The 18,113-nt window shown below is 45.8% G+C and overlaps 1 protein-coding gene across 2 annotated transcripts in view; it reads left to right on the forward strand.

Annotated features, from left to right (window-relative positions):
- msrb1a (methionine sulfoxide reductase B1a) overlaps positions 1–15,261 on the forward strand; it is a 29,771-nt gene extending 14,510 nt beyond the window's left edge. The window contains exons 4-5 of one of the 2 annotated variants that reach the window (XM_070901234.1): positions 8,778–8,841; positions 13,247–15,261. In XM_070901234.1, the coding sequence (XP_070757335.1) occupies positions 8,778–8,794 (17 nt within the window). In that variant the 3' untranslated portion in view covers positions 8,795–8,841; positions 13,247–15,261. Of the gene's footprint in view, positions 1–8,777; positions 8,842–12,901; positions 12,920–13,246 lie in introns of those variants that run through there. The other variant, XM_070901235.1, reaches the window with a different exon arrangement.
- The last annotated feature ends 2,852 nt before the right edge of the window (positions 15,262–18,113 follow it).

Here is an 18,113-nt window from a genome sequence, read left to right on the forward strand (position 1 = left end):
CTTCCGCAACTCCTCAAGATTACATTGACTACACCTTCCTTCCATGCAATCTCAACCACAGCAATGTTGTGGGAACACCATCACCTCCAAGTTGCGCACCAGTCTGACTTGGATCTATATTGCTGCTCCTTTGTTGCTGCTGGATCCATACACTGGAATTCCTTACCTAGCACCATTGTGGAAGCATCATCACCACAAAGACTGCAGCGATTCAAGGAGAAGGTCCACCATCACCTTCTCAGAGCAAGTACAGATGGGCAATAAATATGATCTTGCCAGTGTCTGAAGCCTGAGAGAGATTAGGGATGATATCTGTGAGGTACTGGTAATTGTTATGGGGAATCAATGGACACTAGAAAAGAAATAGTTTAAACTGGTGCCCATAGTCAAAAAGCATAACGAAACAGCTACAGACCTATTCATCTTCCATTCCATGTAGAATAATGGTATTAGTTATCCATTAAACTTGAGGATCATCTGTACAATAATAACCTAGTTAACAGTAGTCAGCGTGGATTCAGAAGAGGAAGATCCTGCCTGACCAACCTTAATGACTTTGAGGCAATGACTACTCAAGTGGTCTGTGATGTAACGTGGTGTATCTTGACTTCCAAAAGGCTTCCAATAAAGTTTTATACAAAATGCTATTAATTAAATTCAAAGCTGTGGAGATTCAGGGTAAACTGCAAATAATTGAAGGAGAGGAAACTTGTTAGAGGAATTATGTCATAATGTGACAAGTAATTACTGGGGTGTCTCAAGGCTTGGTGCTGGGGATCAGTACTGTTTCTAATTTACATAAATGACCTGGATTCAGAAACTCAATTCAAAGTAGCCAAGTTTGCAAATGATTTGGAGAGACTACAGAAGAAATTTATTGGAATGGTTCCAGGGATGAGAGATTACAGGTATGTGAATAGACTGGAGAAGCTTGGATAGTTCTCCTCAGAGCAGGGAAGGCTAGGGGAGATTTGATAGAGGTGTATGAAATCATGAAGGGTTTAGATGGAGTAAATAAAGAGAAATTGTTGCCAGTGGCTGCAGGGTCGATAACCAGAGGGTGCAGATTTAAGGTGATTGGCAAAAGAAGCAGAGGTGAAATGAGGGCAAACTTTTCTCTGCAACGAGTGGTTAGGAATTGAAATGCACTGCCTGATAGGGTGGTGGAAACAGATTCAATAGTAGCCTTCAAAAGAGAATTGGATAAATACTTGAAGGAGAAAAAGTACAGGGATATGGGGAAAGGGTGGGGGGTGGGACTAACTGGATTGCTCTTCAGAAGAGTCGAGGCAGACTCAATGGGCCAAATAGCCCCTTTCTGTGCAGTACTAGTATGATTATACTAGAAGTGGCAGTGAAATCTGAGGATGAAGCTCAATCTCAAAATGTATTGGATAAAGTTTGTTAAAACAATGGCAGATGAAATTTAATGCAGAGAAGTGTAAAGTGTCATAAATAGGAAGAAAAGATAAATGTGTACTCCAGGAATAGTATTGAAACAGCTAAGGACAACGCTAAAATGATGCAAGAGTCTTCATATACTCAAAGCTAAGCATATCCAACTATTGCAGTACAGCAATCGTCAAAAGCCAAAAGGATGTTGAACTACATACCCGTAACAGTAAAGTGCAAATTGGAGGAGATAATGATCAAACTCCATAGTGCTCTGCTCACAGTACACCTTGAATAGTGTATCCAGTTCTGGGTCACCAAGAAATAAGAGAGACATTGAAGTGATGGAGAGCCAATGCATAGAAGAACTACTAGGCTGATCCCCAGTTTCCGGGTCCGAGTTATGAGGAAAAGTTGGAGAAATCTGGAATTTTCAGCCTAGCGAAAAGGAGGGTGAATACAACTTTGGCAGGGGTGCAAAACAGACAACAGCAGGTCAACCATTGACTGGTCCAGATAAATGCACTTTTCCAAAATATGCACCTGAATTGTAGCCCCATTGGAATTATTACGAAGCGTCCTGCAAGAGACCACATGAATGAACGCTCACCTTTCATGGTGAAGGCAGTATCACAAAGATAGTACAGGCAATTATCCGCACACGGATGCAACAGGAAACCGTTGTAACGGCATTTAAAATTCCGTGTGTGTGCGTGCTGCTGCAGCCGCGGTCTCTTGCGGTCGCCGCTGATGTCGGAGTCCTTTAGGCCCAGGAAGGCATCAAGCCGGTGCGTTCAGAGTCCTTTCGGCCACCTGCATGCATGCTGGTAATGTCCATACCGAACTGCCTTGTTACTGTTTGTAGCTGATTGCACAGTATTTATTCATTGAAGTTTTAACTTTCTAATGTCAACACGCTCTAACGGAGAAATCGTTTACCTGGCATAGCCCAATCCCCGAGGGACCCGAATAATCGAGAGTTGCCTGTACTTTTGATTAAAAAAAATAAAATAGTTTTCCAAGCTATTATTCAAAAAGTAGCCCACAAGATAATGATGGATAAGGAAGCCATTTGGCTATCTCAGATCATCCGTCTAGGGATCCAAATCCCCAGCGCCCATGTAGAATCCAATTGTGTCTTAAATAATTCTACGGTTTTTACCTCCACTACTCTATCAGAAAGTTTACCTCCTGTGTTGATCACTCTTTGTATGAAGAAATATTTCCTGATAGCATTTCTAAAATGACCGTTTACTAGTTTGAACTGGTATGCCCCAATTCTACTTCTGCAGTGTAATTGAAAATAATATTTGGGGATAACTTTTTCTAAACCCTTTACAATCACAATTTAGAAGATCACCTCTCCCAACACCGTTCAGGGTGGTAGAGGATGACCTACACGTTACACACCTTCCCCGATTCTTCTTTGCATTAGAGTCAATGGTTGATCTGCTACTGTCTGACACGTTAAACCAAGGTCCTGTCCGCCATCTCAGGTGGATGTAAAAGATTCTATGGCACTATTCAAGATTGCTGGGGAGTTCTCTCCGTGCCTGGCTAACATTTATCCTTCAACCAACACCCTAAAACAGATTGTACTTCAAACGTAATTCATTGACTATGAAGCGTTTTGGGTAATTTTGTGATGGTGCAATTGACCACTAGAGGGTGCTGCAAGGTCATAGTTATCGTCATTGTCATGTTTGTAACCTTCACATAACTGTAACCTTTATGTAACAACATTGTACACTTTATACACCTGAGAAATGCACATTTTGACCACAAGTGGTGAACTTGTGGGAGACACTCCTCACCTGGTCATCCAGGTATATAAAGGGAGGTCCCATGCAGTGTCAGCACTTCTTGGTCCTGGGAATAAAGGTTCAGGTCCAGTGGGGACCTTGTCTGCAGTACATACCTCGTGTGATAGTAAGGTGTAAGGACACCACATTTGGCGACGAGAAACGGGAATCAACGACCCACGAGGATGGCCACCAGTAGCACAGAGGAACGGTACTGTGTTGGTGAGGACTGGGACGATTTCATTGAGGGGTTCCAGCAGAGCTTTGTCACGAAGGACTGGCTGGGAGAGGAAGCGGCTGACAAGTGGAGGGCGCATCTACTGACCAGCTGCGGATCCAAGACGTATGCGCTGATGAAAGACCTGCTCGCACCCGAGAAGCCGGCGGACAAGTCCTTTGAAGAGCTCAGCACACTGATTAGTGAGCATCTCAAACCAGCGAGCAGTATACACATGGCCCGGCACCAGTTCTATACACACCGGCATCGGGAGGGACAAAGCATATCGGACTTCATTGCGGACCTTCAGCGATTCGCCAGCCTCTGTAAGTTCACAGACGCCGGCAGGGGGGAGATGTTAAGGGATTTCTTCATTGAGGGCATTGGTCATGCCGGGATTTTCAGGAAGCTTATTGAGACCAAGGACTTGACTTTGGAAAGGGCAGCATTGATAGCTCAGACCTTCATGGCAGGGGAAGAGGAGAGCAAGATAATTTACATGCGCAGCCCTGATTCCAATGTGGCGATGGACCAGGGAGTTAACATTGTAAACGCGACTCAGAACCCCGCAGGCAGGCAAGGGCAATTCGACAACGCCCAGGCAGCAACAGACTCTAGAGTGGGCCAGCAACAGAGACAATGGCAGGGGGATTGGCAATTCACGCCATCACAAGGGACAATGTGTCCCAGGATGGAACCATTGACACTCACCAACAGAGTGCTCAGGAGTAATCAAAGAGACAATTAGAGAGGAATGCCTGGTAACAGTTCCTTTGTTCACAACAATCTCAGCTCATGCTGGAGGTGCGGTGGCAGACATGCTGCGAAAACCTGTAGGTTCCAACAATTTATCTGTAGAAACTGTAACTTCAGTGGACATTTGGCCAGAATGTGCAGAAAGCCCATAGCGAGGTTGGTTTACGAGGCAGAGGAACCAGACGAGGGGTCTGCAAGGCAGGTTGATGCTTGGGGCAAAGCTATCGACGCTGAAGTCCAGCGGGTTCATGTGGCAGACATTCACAGCTCGTGTACCAAAACGCCACCTATGATGATGAAAGTCCTATTAAATGGCATCCCGGTACGCATGGAGCTGGACACAGGAGCCAGCCAATCACTTATGAGTGCCCAACAATTTGAAAAACTATGACCACTCAAAGCTAACAGGCCCAAACTGGAACGCATTGACATGCAGTTAAGGATGTACACCAGAGAAATCATCCCAGTACTAGGCAGTGCAAACTTGGTGGTCACACACAATGGATCGGAGAACCGGCTGCCACTCTGGATTGTCCCGGGGAATGGTCCTGCGCTCTTGGGGAGGAGCTGGTTGGCCGAGATGAAGTGGAAATGGGGGGATGTGCACGCCATTTCATCTGTGGAGCGAAGTTCCTGCTCACAGGTCCTACAGAAATTCAAGTCACTTTTTCAACCAGGTGTCGGGACTTTTAAGGGCACCAAAGTAGTAATATGCATCACCCCAGGCGCCAGACCAGTGACCGCAAAGCCAGAACCGTGCCGTATGTGATGCATGAGAGAATTGAGAGTGAGTTGGACAGGCTGCTAAGAGAGGGCATAATTTCGCCTGTTTAATTCAGTGACTGGGCAAGTCCCATCATCCCTGTCCTTAAAGCGGATGGCTCGGTCAGGATTTGTGGCGACTACAAGGCCACCATCAACCGAGTGTCACTACAGGACCAATACCCGCTTCCGAGAGCGGAGGATCTTTTTGCCACGCTGGCAGGTGGCAAGCTGCTCACCAAGTTGGACCTCACTTCAGTCTACATGACTCAGGAACTGGTTGAAGAATCCAAGCTTCTGACCACCATCACAACGCACAAGGGGCTATTTGTTTACAACAGGTGTCCGTTTGGCATTTGCTCAGCGGCCGTTATCTTCCAGAGGAACATGGAAAGCTTGCTTAAATCCATCCTTGGAACAATCGTATTCCAAGATGACATCCTAATCACGGGTCGAGACACCGAGGAACACCTCCACAACCTGGAGGAGGTGCTACGCCGACTGGACCAGGTAGGCTTGCGACTAAAGAAGTCCAAGTGCATGTTTTTGGCCCCAGAGGTTGAGTTTTTGGGCAGGAGGGTTGTTGCAGACGGGATCCGGCCTACCGAATCCAAAATGGAGGCAATCCGTCGTGCACCCAGGCCCACAAACCCATCGGCGTTGCGGTCATTCCTGGGACTCTTGAACTACTTCGGGAACTTTCTGCCGAACTTAAGCACATTGTTGGAGCCGCTACACGTGCTCCTGCGTAAGGATTGCGAATGGTTTTGGGGGGACTGTCAAGAACGGGCTTTCAATCGGGCGAGGAACCTGCTTTGTTCTAACAAGCTGTTGACCTTGTACAACCCCTGTAAGAAACTGTTTTTAACGTGTGATGCATCATCCTATGGGGTTGGGTGCGTGTTGCAGCAGAGTAATGATGAGGGCCAACTCCAACCTGTGGCTTATGCCTCCAGGTCGCTCTCCCAGGCAGAACGGGGATATGGGAAGGTTGAGAAGGAAGCACTCGCATGTGTCTACGGGGTGGAAAAGATGCACCAGTACCTTTTTGGCAGAAGGTTCGAGTTAGAAACGGACCACAAGCCGTTAACATCCCTGTTGTCTGACAGCAAGGCAGTCAATGCCAATGCGTCAGCTCGCATACAGCGGTGGGCCCTCACGCTGGCTGCGTATGACTACACCATACGGCACCGGTCAGGCACCGAAAATTGCGCTGACGCACTCAGCAGGCTCCCACTGAGGGGGCATCGGAGCAAAGCGCGGAGATGGTCATGGCCATTGAGGCTTTCAACACCGCAGGCTCCCCCATCACAGCCTGCCTGATCAAAATCTGGACCATCAGAAATCCCCTCCTATCCTTGATAAAGAAATGTGTCCTAACTGGGGATTGGGCGCCTGCACACGGAGCGTGCCCCGAGGAGGTCAGACCGTTTCACAGATGGATGGACGAGCTCTCCATCCAAGCCGACTGCCTGCTATGGGGCAGCCGGGTAGTCATGCCCCAGAAAGAAAGGGAAGCATTCATCAGGGAACTCCACAGCGAGCACCCAGGCATCGTGCTAATGAAGGCCATTGCCCGGTCACATGTATGGTGTCCGGAAATTGACTCAGACCTGGAACACTGTGTTCGCAGGTGCACGATGTGTGCTCAGCTGGGAAATGTCCCCAGGGAGGCCCCACTCAGCCCGTGGCCCTGGCCCACTAGGCCATGGTCACGTATTCACATAGACTACGCGGGCTCGTTCATGGGAAAAATGTTCCTGATTGTTGTCAATGCATACTCAAAATGGATCAAGTGTATCATATTGAATTCGTGCACGACATCCACCACTGTGGAGAGTCTGCATACGGTCTTTGCGACCCATAGCTTGCCGGACATCCTGGTTAGCGACAATGGCCCGCGCTTCACTAGCTATGAATTCCAGGAGTTTATGTCTGGTAATGGTATCAAACATGTCAGGACAGCACCGTTCAAGCCGGCTTCCAATGGCCAGGCGGAACGGGCGGTTCAAATCATAAAACAGAGCATGCTTCAGATTCAAGGACCCTCCCTTCAGTACCGCCTATCGCGCCTCCTGCTGGTCTATAGGTCCCGCCCGCATTCGCTCACGGGAGTCCTGCCTGCGGAACTACTCATGAAACGCACGCTTAAAACGCGGCTGTCCCTCATTCATCCAGTCCTGTCGGACATTGTTGAGGGTAAATGTCAGTCCCAAATCGAGTGCCATGATCACAACTCAGTGGGGAGATGCATAGAAATCGATGACCCTGTATTCATTCTCAATCATGCTTTGTGGCTTGAGGGTATGCTAATTGGCAAAGAGGGGAATAGGGTCATAGTGGTCAGACTTAACAATGGGCAGATATGCCCCAAACATCTGGACCAAGTAAAGAGAAGGTTCAGCATGGACACTGAGGAACCTGAGGAAGATCATGGGATGTTACCCACACCACTGCCAGTGAACGAGCAACAAGGACATTCACCAGCATGCATAGTCCTTGCGGCCAGCCCGGACAGGCCGGAATCACCTCAGGCAACAGAGACGCATGACAAGGCCCAACCACCAGAGCCCCAACTGCGGCGCTCCACGAGAGAGTGTCGACCGCCTGAAAGACTCAATCTTTAACCCAAAGACGTTGGGGGGGAGGTGATGTCATGTTTGTAACCTTCACATAACTGTAACCTTTATGTAACAACACTGTACACTGTATACACCTGAGAAATGCACACCTTGACCACAGGGGGTGAACTTGTGGGAGACGCGCCTTACCTGGTCATCCAGGTATATAAAGGGAGGCCCCACGCAGGGTCAGCACTTCTTGGTCCTGGGAATAAAGGTTCAGGTCACGTAGTGACCTTGTCTGCAGTACATACCTCGTGTGACTCTATAAGTAAGGAGTAAGGACACCACAGTCATAAAAATGAATTTATAGATAATTATGTAGGAAAGATCCAAATAAAACTCGATTTAATTTTGGGAGGGTCAAAATCTGAAAATAATTTAAAATGCAATTGTCCAGTTGAAAAAGAGCCTCCTTATATTACTAAGGAACTGCAACACACTGCTCAAAGACTGGAGAAAATGGACAAGGACCGTGATGAACTATTAGATAACTCTGAAGGGTCAAATGTGTTAGACGGTTGGGAACTTTGAAATTTTGGACCCAACAGATGCCTGGAAATTGGATGCCATAGGCCAGATGCCAACACAGACAAATATCTCACTAGATGCTCTGCTGGCCGGCCTCTCCTTGCACCCTCAGTAAACTTGAGCTCATCCAAACTGCTGCCTGTATCCTAGCTATAACCAAGTCCAGTTCACCCACCACCCCTATGCTCATCGACCTACATTGACTCCTGGTCAATTTAAAAATTCTCATCCTTGTTTTCAAATCCCTTCATGGCCTCCCACCTCCCTATCTCTGTAACCTCCTCCAGCCCTACAACCCCCCAAAATCTCGGCGCTCCTCCAATTCTGGCCTCTTGAGCATTCCCAATTTTCACCCTTGGTGGCTGTGCCTTCAGCTGCCTGGGCCCTAAGCTCTGGAATTCCCTTCCTAAACCTGTACCTCACTCTCCTCCTTTAAAACCTCTCTCTTTACCGAGCTTTTGGTCATTTGCTCTCATATATTCTCATGTGGCTTGTGTCAAAATTTGTTTGATAACACTCCTGTGAAGTGCTTTGGGACATTTTACTATGTTAAAGGCGCTATATAAATGCAATTTGCTGTTATTGTAGATTGCCTCGAATGCAGTGCACAGCAAATGGTTCGATAGTCCATCTGTCACTGGACATTATCCTGTAGCCCTGCCCCAATCACATTTAACTATTGTCATTTTCTTCCAGTGAACAGCAGCCCATAAAGGTGAAAGAACACAAAAACTATGCAGGATTTTTTTCAAAAAAAGATGTAAGTATCTTTGGAAATACCATTTTGTAACTATGCACCTAAATTGTAGCCCAATTACAGTTACTAGGAAGGGAGCTGGAAGAGATCATGAACAAACAGTTACCTTTCAGGTTAAATTTGACAACATAAAGATAGTCCTTTTTTTGAGGAATGAGTGAGTCTGAGTTTAGGACTCATAAGCCTGGAAGGCTGGCTTAAATCAACATTTGCCTAGATTTTGCGGTCACTTTCTATGTGCTTTAGCATTGCGACTTGCTGATATTAGAGAGCCGAAACAGTGCGGTGCCCTCTACACTGTATTTAGGAGTGTGCGAACTGTTTATCTCCTTAACCAATCAGATTGAAGAATCCTTACTGAGTCATGTAGTGTTGAAACCAGGAAGTGTCGGTTAGAATAGTGAATGCAATGTAAAATCATGTACAGAAAGCAAAATAAAGAGATGTAAAGAAAGATCGGATTAAGAGAGAGGGATAAAATAGACTAAAAGAAAACGCAATTTAAAACATTTTTATTTTAATTTTTTTCATATCTCCAACAGTAATTACAATCTGAAGGAATAAGACTCCACACTTGTAAAAGTACATTTTCAGTGCCAGAATGGTCGTTTGGCAGTCATTAAGACATAGCACATCGTTAAAAGTTCACTTGCACTTGAATGGATAAGCCCTAACTTTTTCTGGTGTGTTTATTGGGTATCTAGTGGGTAAATACCACAACTTCACGCCCTTCATGTGTTTGATGGCCAAGTCTCTGTGCGAGATACTGTTAGAGTGAAGCTTCTGGATAACTCGGACAGCAAATTCCTGATTGCTGTATTTAGAAACATAGAAACATAGAAAATAGGTGCAGGAGTAGGCAAACGTAGGTCCCCTGCAGTCAGAATCAGGGGAAGTCATAACGGGGAACAAAGAAATGGCAGACCAATTGAACAAGTACTTTGGTTCGGTATTCACTAAGGAGGATACAAACAACCTTCCGGATATAAAAGGGGTCAGAGGGTCTAGTAAGGAGGGGAACTGAGGGAAATCTTTATTAGTCGGGAAATTGTGTTGGGGAAATTGATGGGATTGAAGGCCGATAAATCCCCAGGGCCTGATGGACTGCATCCCAGAGTACTTAAGGAGGTGGCCTTGGAAATAGCGGATGCATTGACAGTCATTTTCCAACATTCCATTGACTCTGGATCAGTTCCTATGGAGTGGAGGGTAGCCAATGTAACCCCACTTTTTAAAAAAGGAGGGAGAGAGAAAACAGGGAATTATAGACCGGTCAGCCTGACCTCAGTAGTGGGTAAAATGATGGAATCAATTATTAAAGATGTCATAGCAGTGCATCTGGATAATGGTGACATGATAGGTCCAAGTCAGCATGGATTTGTGAAAGGGAAATCATGCTTGACAAATCTTCTGGAATTTTTTGAGGATGTTTCCAGTAAAGTGGACAAAGGAGAACCAGTTGATGTGGTATATTTGGACTTTCAGAAGGCTTTCGACAAGGTCCCACACAAGAGATTAATGTGCAAAGTTAAAGCACATGGGATTGGGGGTAGTGTGCTGACGTGGATTGAGAACTGGTTGTCAGACAGGAAAAAAAGAGTAGGAGTAAACGGGTACCTTTCAGAATGGCAGGCAGTGACTAGTGGGGTGCCGCAAGGTTCTGTGCTGGGGCCCCAGCTGTTTACATTGTACATTAATGATTTAGACGAGGGGATTAAATGCAGTATCTCCAAATTTGCGGATGACACTAAGTTGGGTGGCAGTGTGAGCTGCGAGGAGGATGCTATTAGGCTGCAGAGTGACTTGGATAGGTTAGGTGAGTGGGCAAATGCATGGCAGATGAAGTATAATGTGGATAAATGTGAGGTTATCCACTTTGGTGGTAAAAACAGAGAGACAGACTATTATCTGAATGGTGACAGATTAGGAAAAGGGAAGGTGCAACGAGACCTGGGTGTCATGGTACATCAGTCATTGAAGGTTAGCATGCAGGTACAGCAGGCGGTTAAGAAAGCAAATGGCATGTTGGCCTTCATAGCGAGGGGATTTGAATACAGGGGCAGGGAGGTGTTGCTACAGTTGTACAGGGCCTTGGTGAGGCCACACCTGGAGTATTGTGTACAGTTTTGGTCTCCTAACTTGAGGAAGGACATTCTTGCTATTGAGGGAGTGCAGCGAAGATTCACCAGACTGATTCCCGGGATGGCGGGACTGACCTATCAAGAAAGACTGGATCAACTGGGCTTGTATTCACTGGAGTTCAGAAGAATGAGAGGGGACCTCATAGAAACGTTTAAAATTCTGACGGGTTTAGACAGGTTAGATGCAGGAAGAATGTTCCCAATGTTGGGGAAGTCCAGAACCAGGGGTCACAGTCTGAGGATAAGGGGTAAGCCATTTAGGACCGAGATGAGGAGAAACTTCTTCACCTAGAGAGTGGTGAACCTGTGGAATTCTCTACCACAGAAAGTAGTTGAGGCCAATTCACTAAATATATTCAAAAGGGAGTTAGATGAAGTCCTTACTACTCGGGGGATCAAGGGTTATGGCAAGAAAGCGGGAAGGGGGTACTGAAGTTTCATGTTCAGCCATGAACTCATTGAATGGCGGTGCAGGCTAGAAGGGCTGAATGGCCTGCTCCTGCACCTATTTTCTATGTTTCTATGTTTCTATTCAGCCCTTCGAGCCTGCACCTCCATTCAACGAGTTCATGGCTGAACATGCAACTTCAGTACCCATTCCTGCTTTCTCACCATACCCCTTGATCCCCCTGGTAGTAAGGATTACATCTAACTCCTTTTTGAATATATTTAGTGAATGGGCCTCAACAACTTTCTGTAGTAGAGAATTCCACAGGTTCACCACTCTCTGGGTGAAGAAGTTTCTCCTCATCTCGGTCCTAAATGGCTTACTCCTTATCCATAGACTGTGACCCCTGGTTCTGGACTTCCCTAACATTGGGAACGTTCTTCCTGCATCTAACCTGTCTAAATCCATCAGAATTTTAAACGTTTCTATGAGATCCCCTCTCATTCTTCTGAACCCCAGTGAATACAAGCCCAACGATCCAGTCTTTCTTCATATGTCAGTCCCGCCATCCCGGGAATCAGTCTGGTGAACCTTCGCTGCACTCACTCAATAGCAAGAATATCCTTCCTCAAGTTAGGAGACCAAAACTGTACACAATACTCCAGGTGTGGCCTCACCAAGGCCCTGTACAACTGTAGTAATACCTCCCTAACACTCAAATCCCCTCGATATGAAGGCCAACATGCCATTTGCTTTCTTAACCGCCTGCTGTACCTGCATGCCAACCTTCAATGACTGATGTACCCATGACACCCAGGTCTCTTTGCATCTCCCCTTTTCCTAATCTGTCATCATTCAGATAATAGTCTGTCTCTCTGTTTTTACCACCAAAGTGGATAACCTCACATTTATCCACATTATACTTCATCTGCCATGCATTTGCCCACTCACCTAACCTATCTAAGTCACTCTGCAGCCTCATAGCATCCTCCTCGCAGCTCACACTGCCACCCAACTTAGTGTCATCCGCAAATTTGCAAATAATACATTTAATCCCCTCGTCTAAATCATTAATGTACAATATAAACAGCTGGGGCCCCAGCACAGAACCTTGCGGTACCCCACTAGTCACTGCCTGCCATTCTGAAAAGTACCCATTTACTCCTACTCTTTGCTTCCTGTCTGACAACCAGTTCTCAATCCACGTCAGCACACTACCCCCAATCCCATGTGCTTTAACTTTTAATCTCTTGTATGGGACCTTGTCGAAAGCCTTCTGAAAGTCCAAATACACCACATCAACTGGTTCTCCCTTGTCCACTCTACTGGAAACATCCTCAAAAAATTCCAGAAGGTTTGTCAAGCATGATTTCCCTTTCACAAATCCATGCTGACTTGGACCTATCATGTCACCTCTTTCCAAATGCGCTGCTATGACATCCTTAATAATTGATTCCATCATTTTACCCACTATCGATGTCAGGCTGACTGGTCTATAATTCCCTGTTTTCTCTCTCCCTCCTTTTTTAAAAAGTGGGGTTACATTGGCTACCCTCCACTCCATAGGAACTGCGCATGTGCGGACGCCGAAAGATGCTGTCCGTTTTACTCCTCAATAACGGTGAGCCTCACCATTATTTTTACTGCAATATGTGGGCCATAATAATATTACTAAAATGGTAGCAATACTGTTAATAGCCACTTGGTGGTAATATTGTACTAAAAATACAATTATAGTTCACTGTTTAGTATATGAAACTCGCACTGGTAACAGGATCAAAATACTAGACGCTCTGATTTCATTATAACAAACATGTTCAAAGCTTATGCTGTATTTTATATAAAATGTATTTAAATTTACACTTTTTATTCTGTTCAGCTGTCTATAAGCATTGGTATTCCCATCTCCCAAGCTTCTGCACATCAACAAGCTGCTGGGAAGAATGGCCGGGCATGACTTAGCCTTCAGTTTTCTCTCTCACCTTGTGGGGAAGCACCTATCTACACAGAGCAGCTGTGAACATGAGGTTATTTTTACCAGTTTGAAGCAGAGTATGTTGTACGTCAGCACATTGCCACTGAACATTCCATTGGAACAAAACTTTTGTCTAGTCTTGGCTAAGTGTCCTTGTAACTCACTGTATATGATCCCCATTAAAGCAAAGTCTTTATTAAATTAAAGGGTGAAGTGGCTCCAATGGAATAAAATAAACGGTCGTGAAGATTCTGAATAATAATGGGTACATTGTCAGGGAAACAAAAGGCACATAGCAGCCAAGCTAATAATGGCTGTATCTATCAATGCTCCTCATGCTGAAGGAATTCTGTCTAATGTGTCAAAAAGTGGAGTTTTATGAACTGGCCAAACTTTGCGAATATATATGAATCTCGTCCTGTTAGCCTGCTTTTAGAGGTGTTCCTGAATTTTAGAATGTTCCTGCAACCTTCAGGGTGGCTTCTTAAAGTTATAAGAACTGAGGGATAAGCAAATTATAAAACACATTCTTTGTTTTTCACAGCTTGCAGTCAGAAGACACCTGATTGTACTGTGATGGCACCTAATTAAAACCAAGAACACTCATTCGACTGATAATACAATCTAGAGTAAAACTTTTCTCTTTCTCTTTCCTCCCTTGGACAATCCTTTTAAATTCACTGAAAAACATCGGTAATATATTAAATTTTTTTACAGCTGTGTGCATTTGCAATCTGCACAACTTGACTTCCAATTGTAACATTTTAGTCACACTTTTTGTGTCACTGTTTCCCATTTAATAATTCCTATGTCCATATTTAGAATAGATTTTGTCTATGTAAACTCATCACTCTGATTATGCAATCTAGCCACTGAATCGCACATTGTTCGCAACCTTGATCCTGAAATGAGCTTCCGACCACATATCCACAGCATAATTAAGACCGCCTATTTCCACCTCCGTAACATCGCCGGTCTCCGCCCCTGCCTCAGCTCATCCGCTACTGAAACCCTCATCCATGCCTTTGTTACTTCTAGATTTGACTATTCCATCATCATCATCATAGGCCGCCCCTCAAAATCGAGGAAGATTGCTTCCACTCTAAAAGTGAGTTCTCAGGTGACTGTACAGTCCAATACGGGAATTACAGTCTTTGTCACAGGTGGGACAGACAGTGGTTGAAGGAAAGGGTGGGTGGGGAGTCTGGTTTGCCGCATGCCTCTTCTGCTGTCTGCGCTTGGTTTCTGTATGCTCTCGATGACGAGACTCGAGGTGCTCAACGCCCTCCCGGATGCACTTCCTCCACTTAGGCCGGTCTTATGCATTCCTGGCTGGCCTCCCACATTCTACACTACATAAACTTGAGGCGATCCAAAAATTGACTGCCCGTGTCCTAACTTGCACCAAGTCCACTCACCCATCACACCTGTACTTGCTGACCTACATGGCTCCCGGTTAAGCAACACCTTGATTTCAAAATTCTCATCCTTGTTTTCAAATCTCTCCATAGCCTCGTCCCTCCCCATCTCTGTAATCTCCTCCAACCCTACAACCCCCCCGAGATGTCTGCGATCCTCAAATTCTGCCTTCATTAGCATCCCTGTTTATAATCGCTCCACCATTGGTGGCTGTGCCTTCTATTGCCTATGCCCTAAGCTCTGGAATTCCCTGCCTAAACTTCGCTGCCTCTCTACCTCTCTTTCCTCCTTTAAGACGCTCCTTAAAACATACCTCTTTGACCAAGCTTTTGGTCACTTGCCCTAATTTCTCTTTGTGTGGCTTGGTGTGAATTATTTTGTCTTATAATACTTGTGTGAAGCACCTTGGGATGTTTTACTACATTAAAGGCGCTATATAAGTTGTTGTTGTTGAATTCCCACAAATTACTCCAAATGCTTTCCAAATATATTTTCTCATCAGTAACTGGTTTCTAATGTCCAAAATAAGAAAATAAAAAATTCTAAAAGTTGGATATTTCACAATAAGGTGATTGCCTTTATTCATTGAATTGCCTTTTGCATCTTTTAATGTCTTGGTTAAATATTTAACATTAAGGCCTCAGCATCTCCGAAAAGCCTGGGCTTGGAATGGATAGCACACAGATTGTTTGATGTCACGCTCGTTTTACAGGCATAAAACAGCTACCTAGGCGGCGTGCGCTCGCACATTCTGCACTGGAAGTGCGCCTACCGCCATATTGGTGAAGGCAAAAACAGTATCCAAGATCCGCGCCTGAAAGAGGTATTAGGCTCTTTGCAGATAAGGAGCCTAGTGCCTGTTTCTGGATCCCTTCCCAAAATCGGTCTGCTCTGAACGCTGCTGGTGCCAGGTTGGCTGCGTTCAGGAAAACCAAGTCTACCTGCGGCCTAACCTAAGGGAACGCTCGAGATTGTTCCAAAAAGGTAAGTTTAAAAAAAAAGACTTCCCTGGATATGGAGCCAGGAGGAGCAGGATCGCTTCCATCCCTTTCGCGACACAGCGACCCGAAATTCAAATCCGAGTCATGTAAATGAGGCCTGAGGCCCAATATCGGGTGTGCATTCGGTATTAGTGAACACCGTGAATTGTCCTCAGGAATGTACATCCAGTACTGAGCTGCGCATTCTGTCAAAGAAATATATTGATGAATGCCAAAGTAAAACTGTCATGTAGAGTGATTGTAGAGCTCAGACAAAGTTTCAACTAAAGCTAGTGGACACCATCAAAAAGGATATTGGCTACAGTGTTTAAACGCGATGTGTGGCATACAGGATCATGTAATTCATTTTTACACAGCTTTGCACTGTCTGAACTGTTCAGCTCAGACATCAATGAAAAGGTATTGCTGTGTTTCAATCAGTGAGCAAGTTGACTTTAATACAAAGAAGATGACGATTAACCTGATGTTGTATACATTCTATTAAAAAATTTCATGGGCTAGAACCTCCACTTTTTTTGCCTGCTTAACGCCCATTTTACCGCTGAAATGACGTATAATGCCCATATAGCGTCCATTTTGGCACAAAATGGAAACTGGTGGGCATTTTTCGGAAACTTAATGCTGAGCGTTACTTTCCCCATGTGCTTAACGCCGAGAAAAAATATTATCGCCCGCCCACTATTTTGGGGCGGAACCAGCAGGATGGACGAATTCAACGCCCATAATATCGCCCAGTGTTACTTTCTGCATGGAATTAACACCGAGATTCATTATTAACGCCCGGCAACTGTTTTTTGTCGTAAAGAGCATATTTACCCAAATTAGCGGCCATGGAGATCGCCCATCGTCAATTTCACCATCTCGCACACATTTCACCCACAATATCACTCGCTCAAAAAACCGCCCACAAAAAATGGAACTAACCGGAACGAATCACAGCGTTATGGACGCAATGTTATAGATCACGTCGCGTCCTTTAAAAGGCTGCTGTGCTTCAACCTCGGAAGAGTTCGGAGGACTCTTCAGGTCATTGGAGTTGACGTAAACATCTTTAAAAACATCTTGACCACACTGTGACCGATTGGAATTGAAGAGGTGTGTTCATCGGGACATTCCTTGTTTGTGTGCAATCGGTGGAAAACAGAGAACTACTGCAATGGGGCCTGTCCTTTTTCACCCTCTCTTGGTGACCAAATACATGCAGCAAACTCGACATCGCCGAAGGAACGCTGCACTGCATTATGTGCCCAATGTACGAAGTGACAGACCGATGAGGAGGACCAGACGTTACATCCCCTGCAAGTACAAGGAGAAACATTCTTACTTCAACTTACCCGACACCACCTGCCTTCGGAGACTACACTTCCACTAAGGGGTTATCACTGAGGTATGCCAGCTGATAAGGGCAGTTCTGCAGCCTGCCAGCACCATCAGAACTGCACTGTCCGTCGAGGTCAAAGTTACTGCGGCACTGTCGTTCTATGCCTCGGGTTCTTTTCAGGCCACGGCTGGCGACATTTGCGGACTTTCTCAGCATGCCACACATCGCATCATTAGACAGGTCACTGAAGCCCTGTATGCATGAAGGAGGAACTTGATCAGCTTCCCCATCACAGAGTGAGAGGGCTCGAGGATTTTTCCAGAATTGCAAACTTCCCCAAGGTGCAGGGAGCAATAGGCACATCGCGATGCGGGCACCTTTTCAGGATGCTGAGGTTTTCAGGAACCGCAAGGGATTCCACTCCCTGAATGTCCAGCTGGTTGTTGACCACCAGTAAATTATACTGGCTGTGAATGCTCAATTTTCGGGCAGCATCCATGATGCGCATATCCTGCGTGAGAGCATTGTATCTGACTTGGTTAACAATGAGCCACAAGGTCAATGCTGGATGCTTGGGGACAAAGGATATTGCTTTGCCATCTGGCTGATGACCCCATTGCGTGACACCCACACCGAGGTCGAGAGGCGATATACCAAGAGCCACAGAGCAACTCACAATATCGCAGAGAAAACCATTGGAGTGCTGAAGCAACGCTTCAGATGCCTGGACCACTCAGGAGGCGAGCTCCAATACCACCCTGAGCAGGTAGCTCAATTTGTGGTGGTCTGCTCCATGCTACACAACTTGGCTATCAGGAAGGAACAAGAATTGCCTGATGAGTCTGACAGTCCACCTCACCAGAGAGAGGACGAGGAGGCGGACGCTGACATCGGGCCAGACAATCAGGCTGATGCTGAAGCCATGCCCCCGCCCCCCTGTAGACCGCATGAAAGGGCCCATGGTGGCATGATAGCTGCAAGAGCCTTACATCAGGAGCTTATCAATGAGCACTTTGCCCGAAAGAACGAT

This window comes from Pristiophorus japonicus, chromosome 15, assembly GCF_044704955.1.
Source record: "Pristiophorus japonicus isolate sPriJap1 chromosome 15, sPriJap1.hap1, whole genome shotgun sequence".
In the NCBI taxonomy this organism is placed as follows: Eukaryota; Metazoa; Chordata; class Chondrichthyes; family Pristiophoridae; genus Pristiophorus; species Pristiophorus japonicus.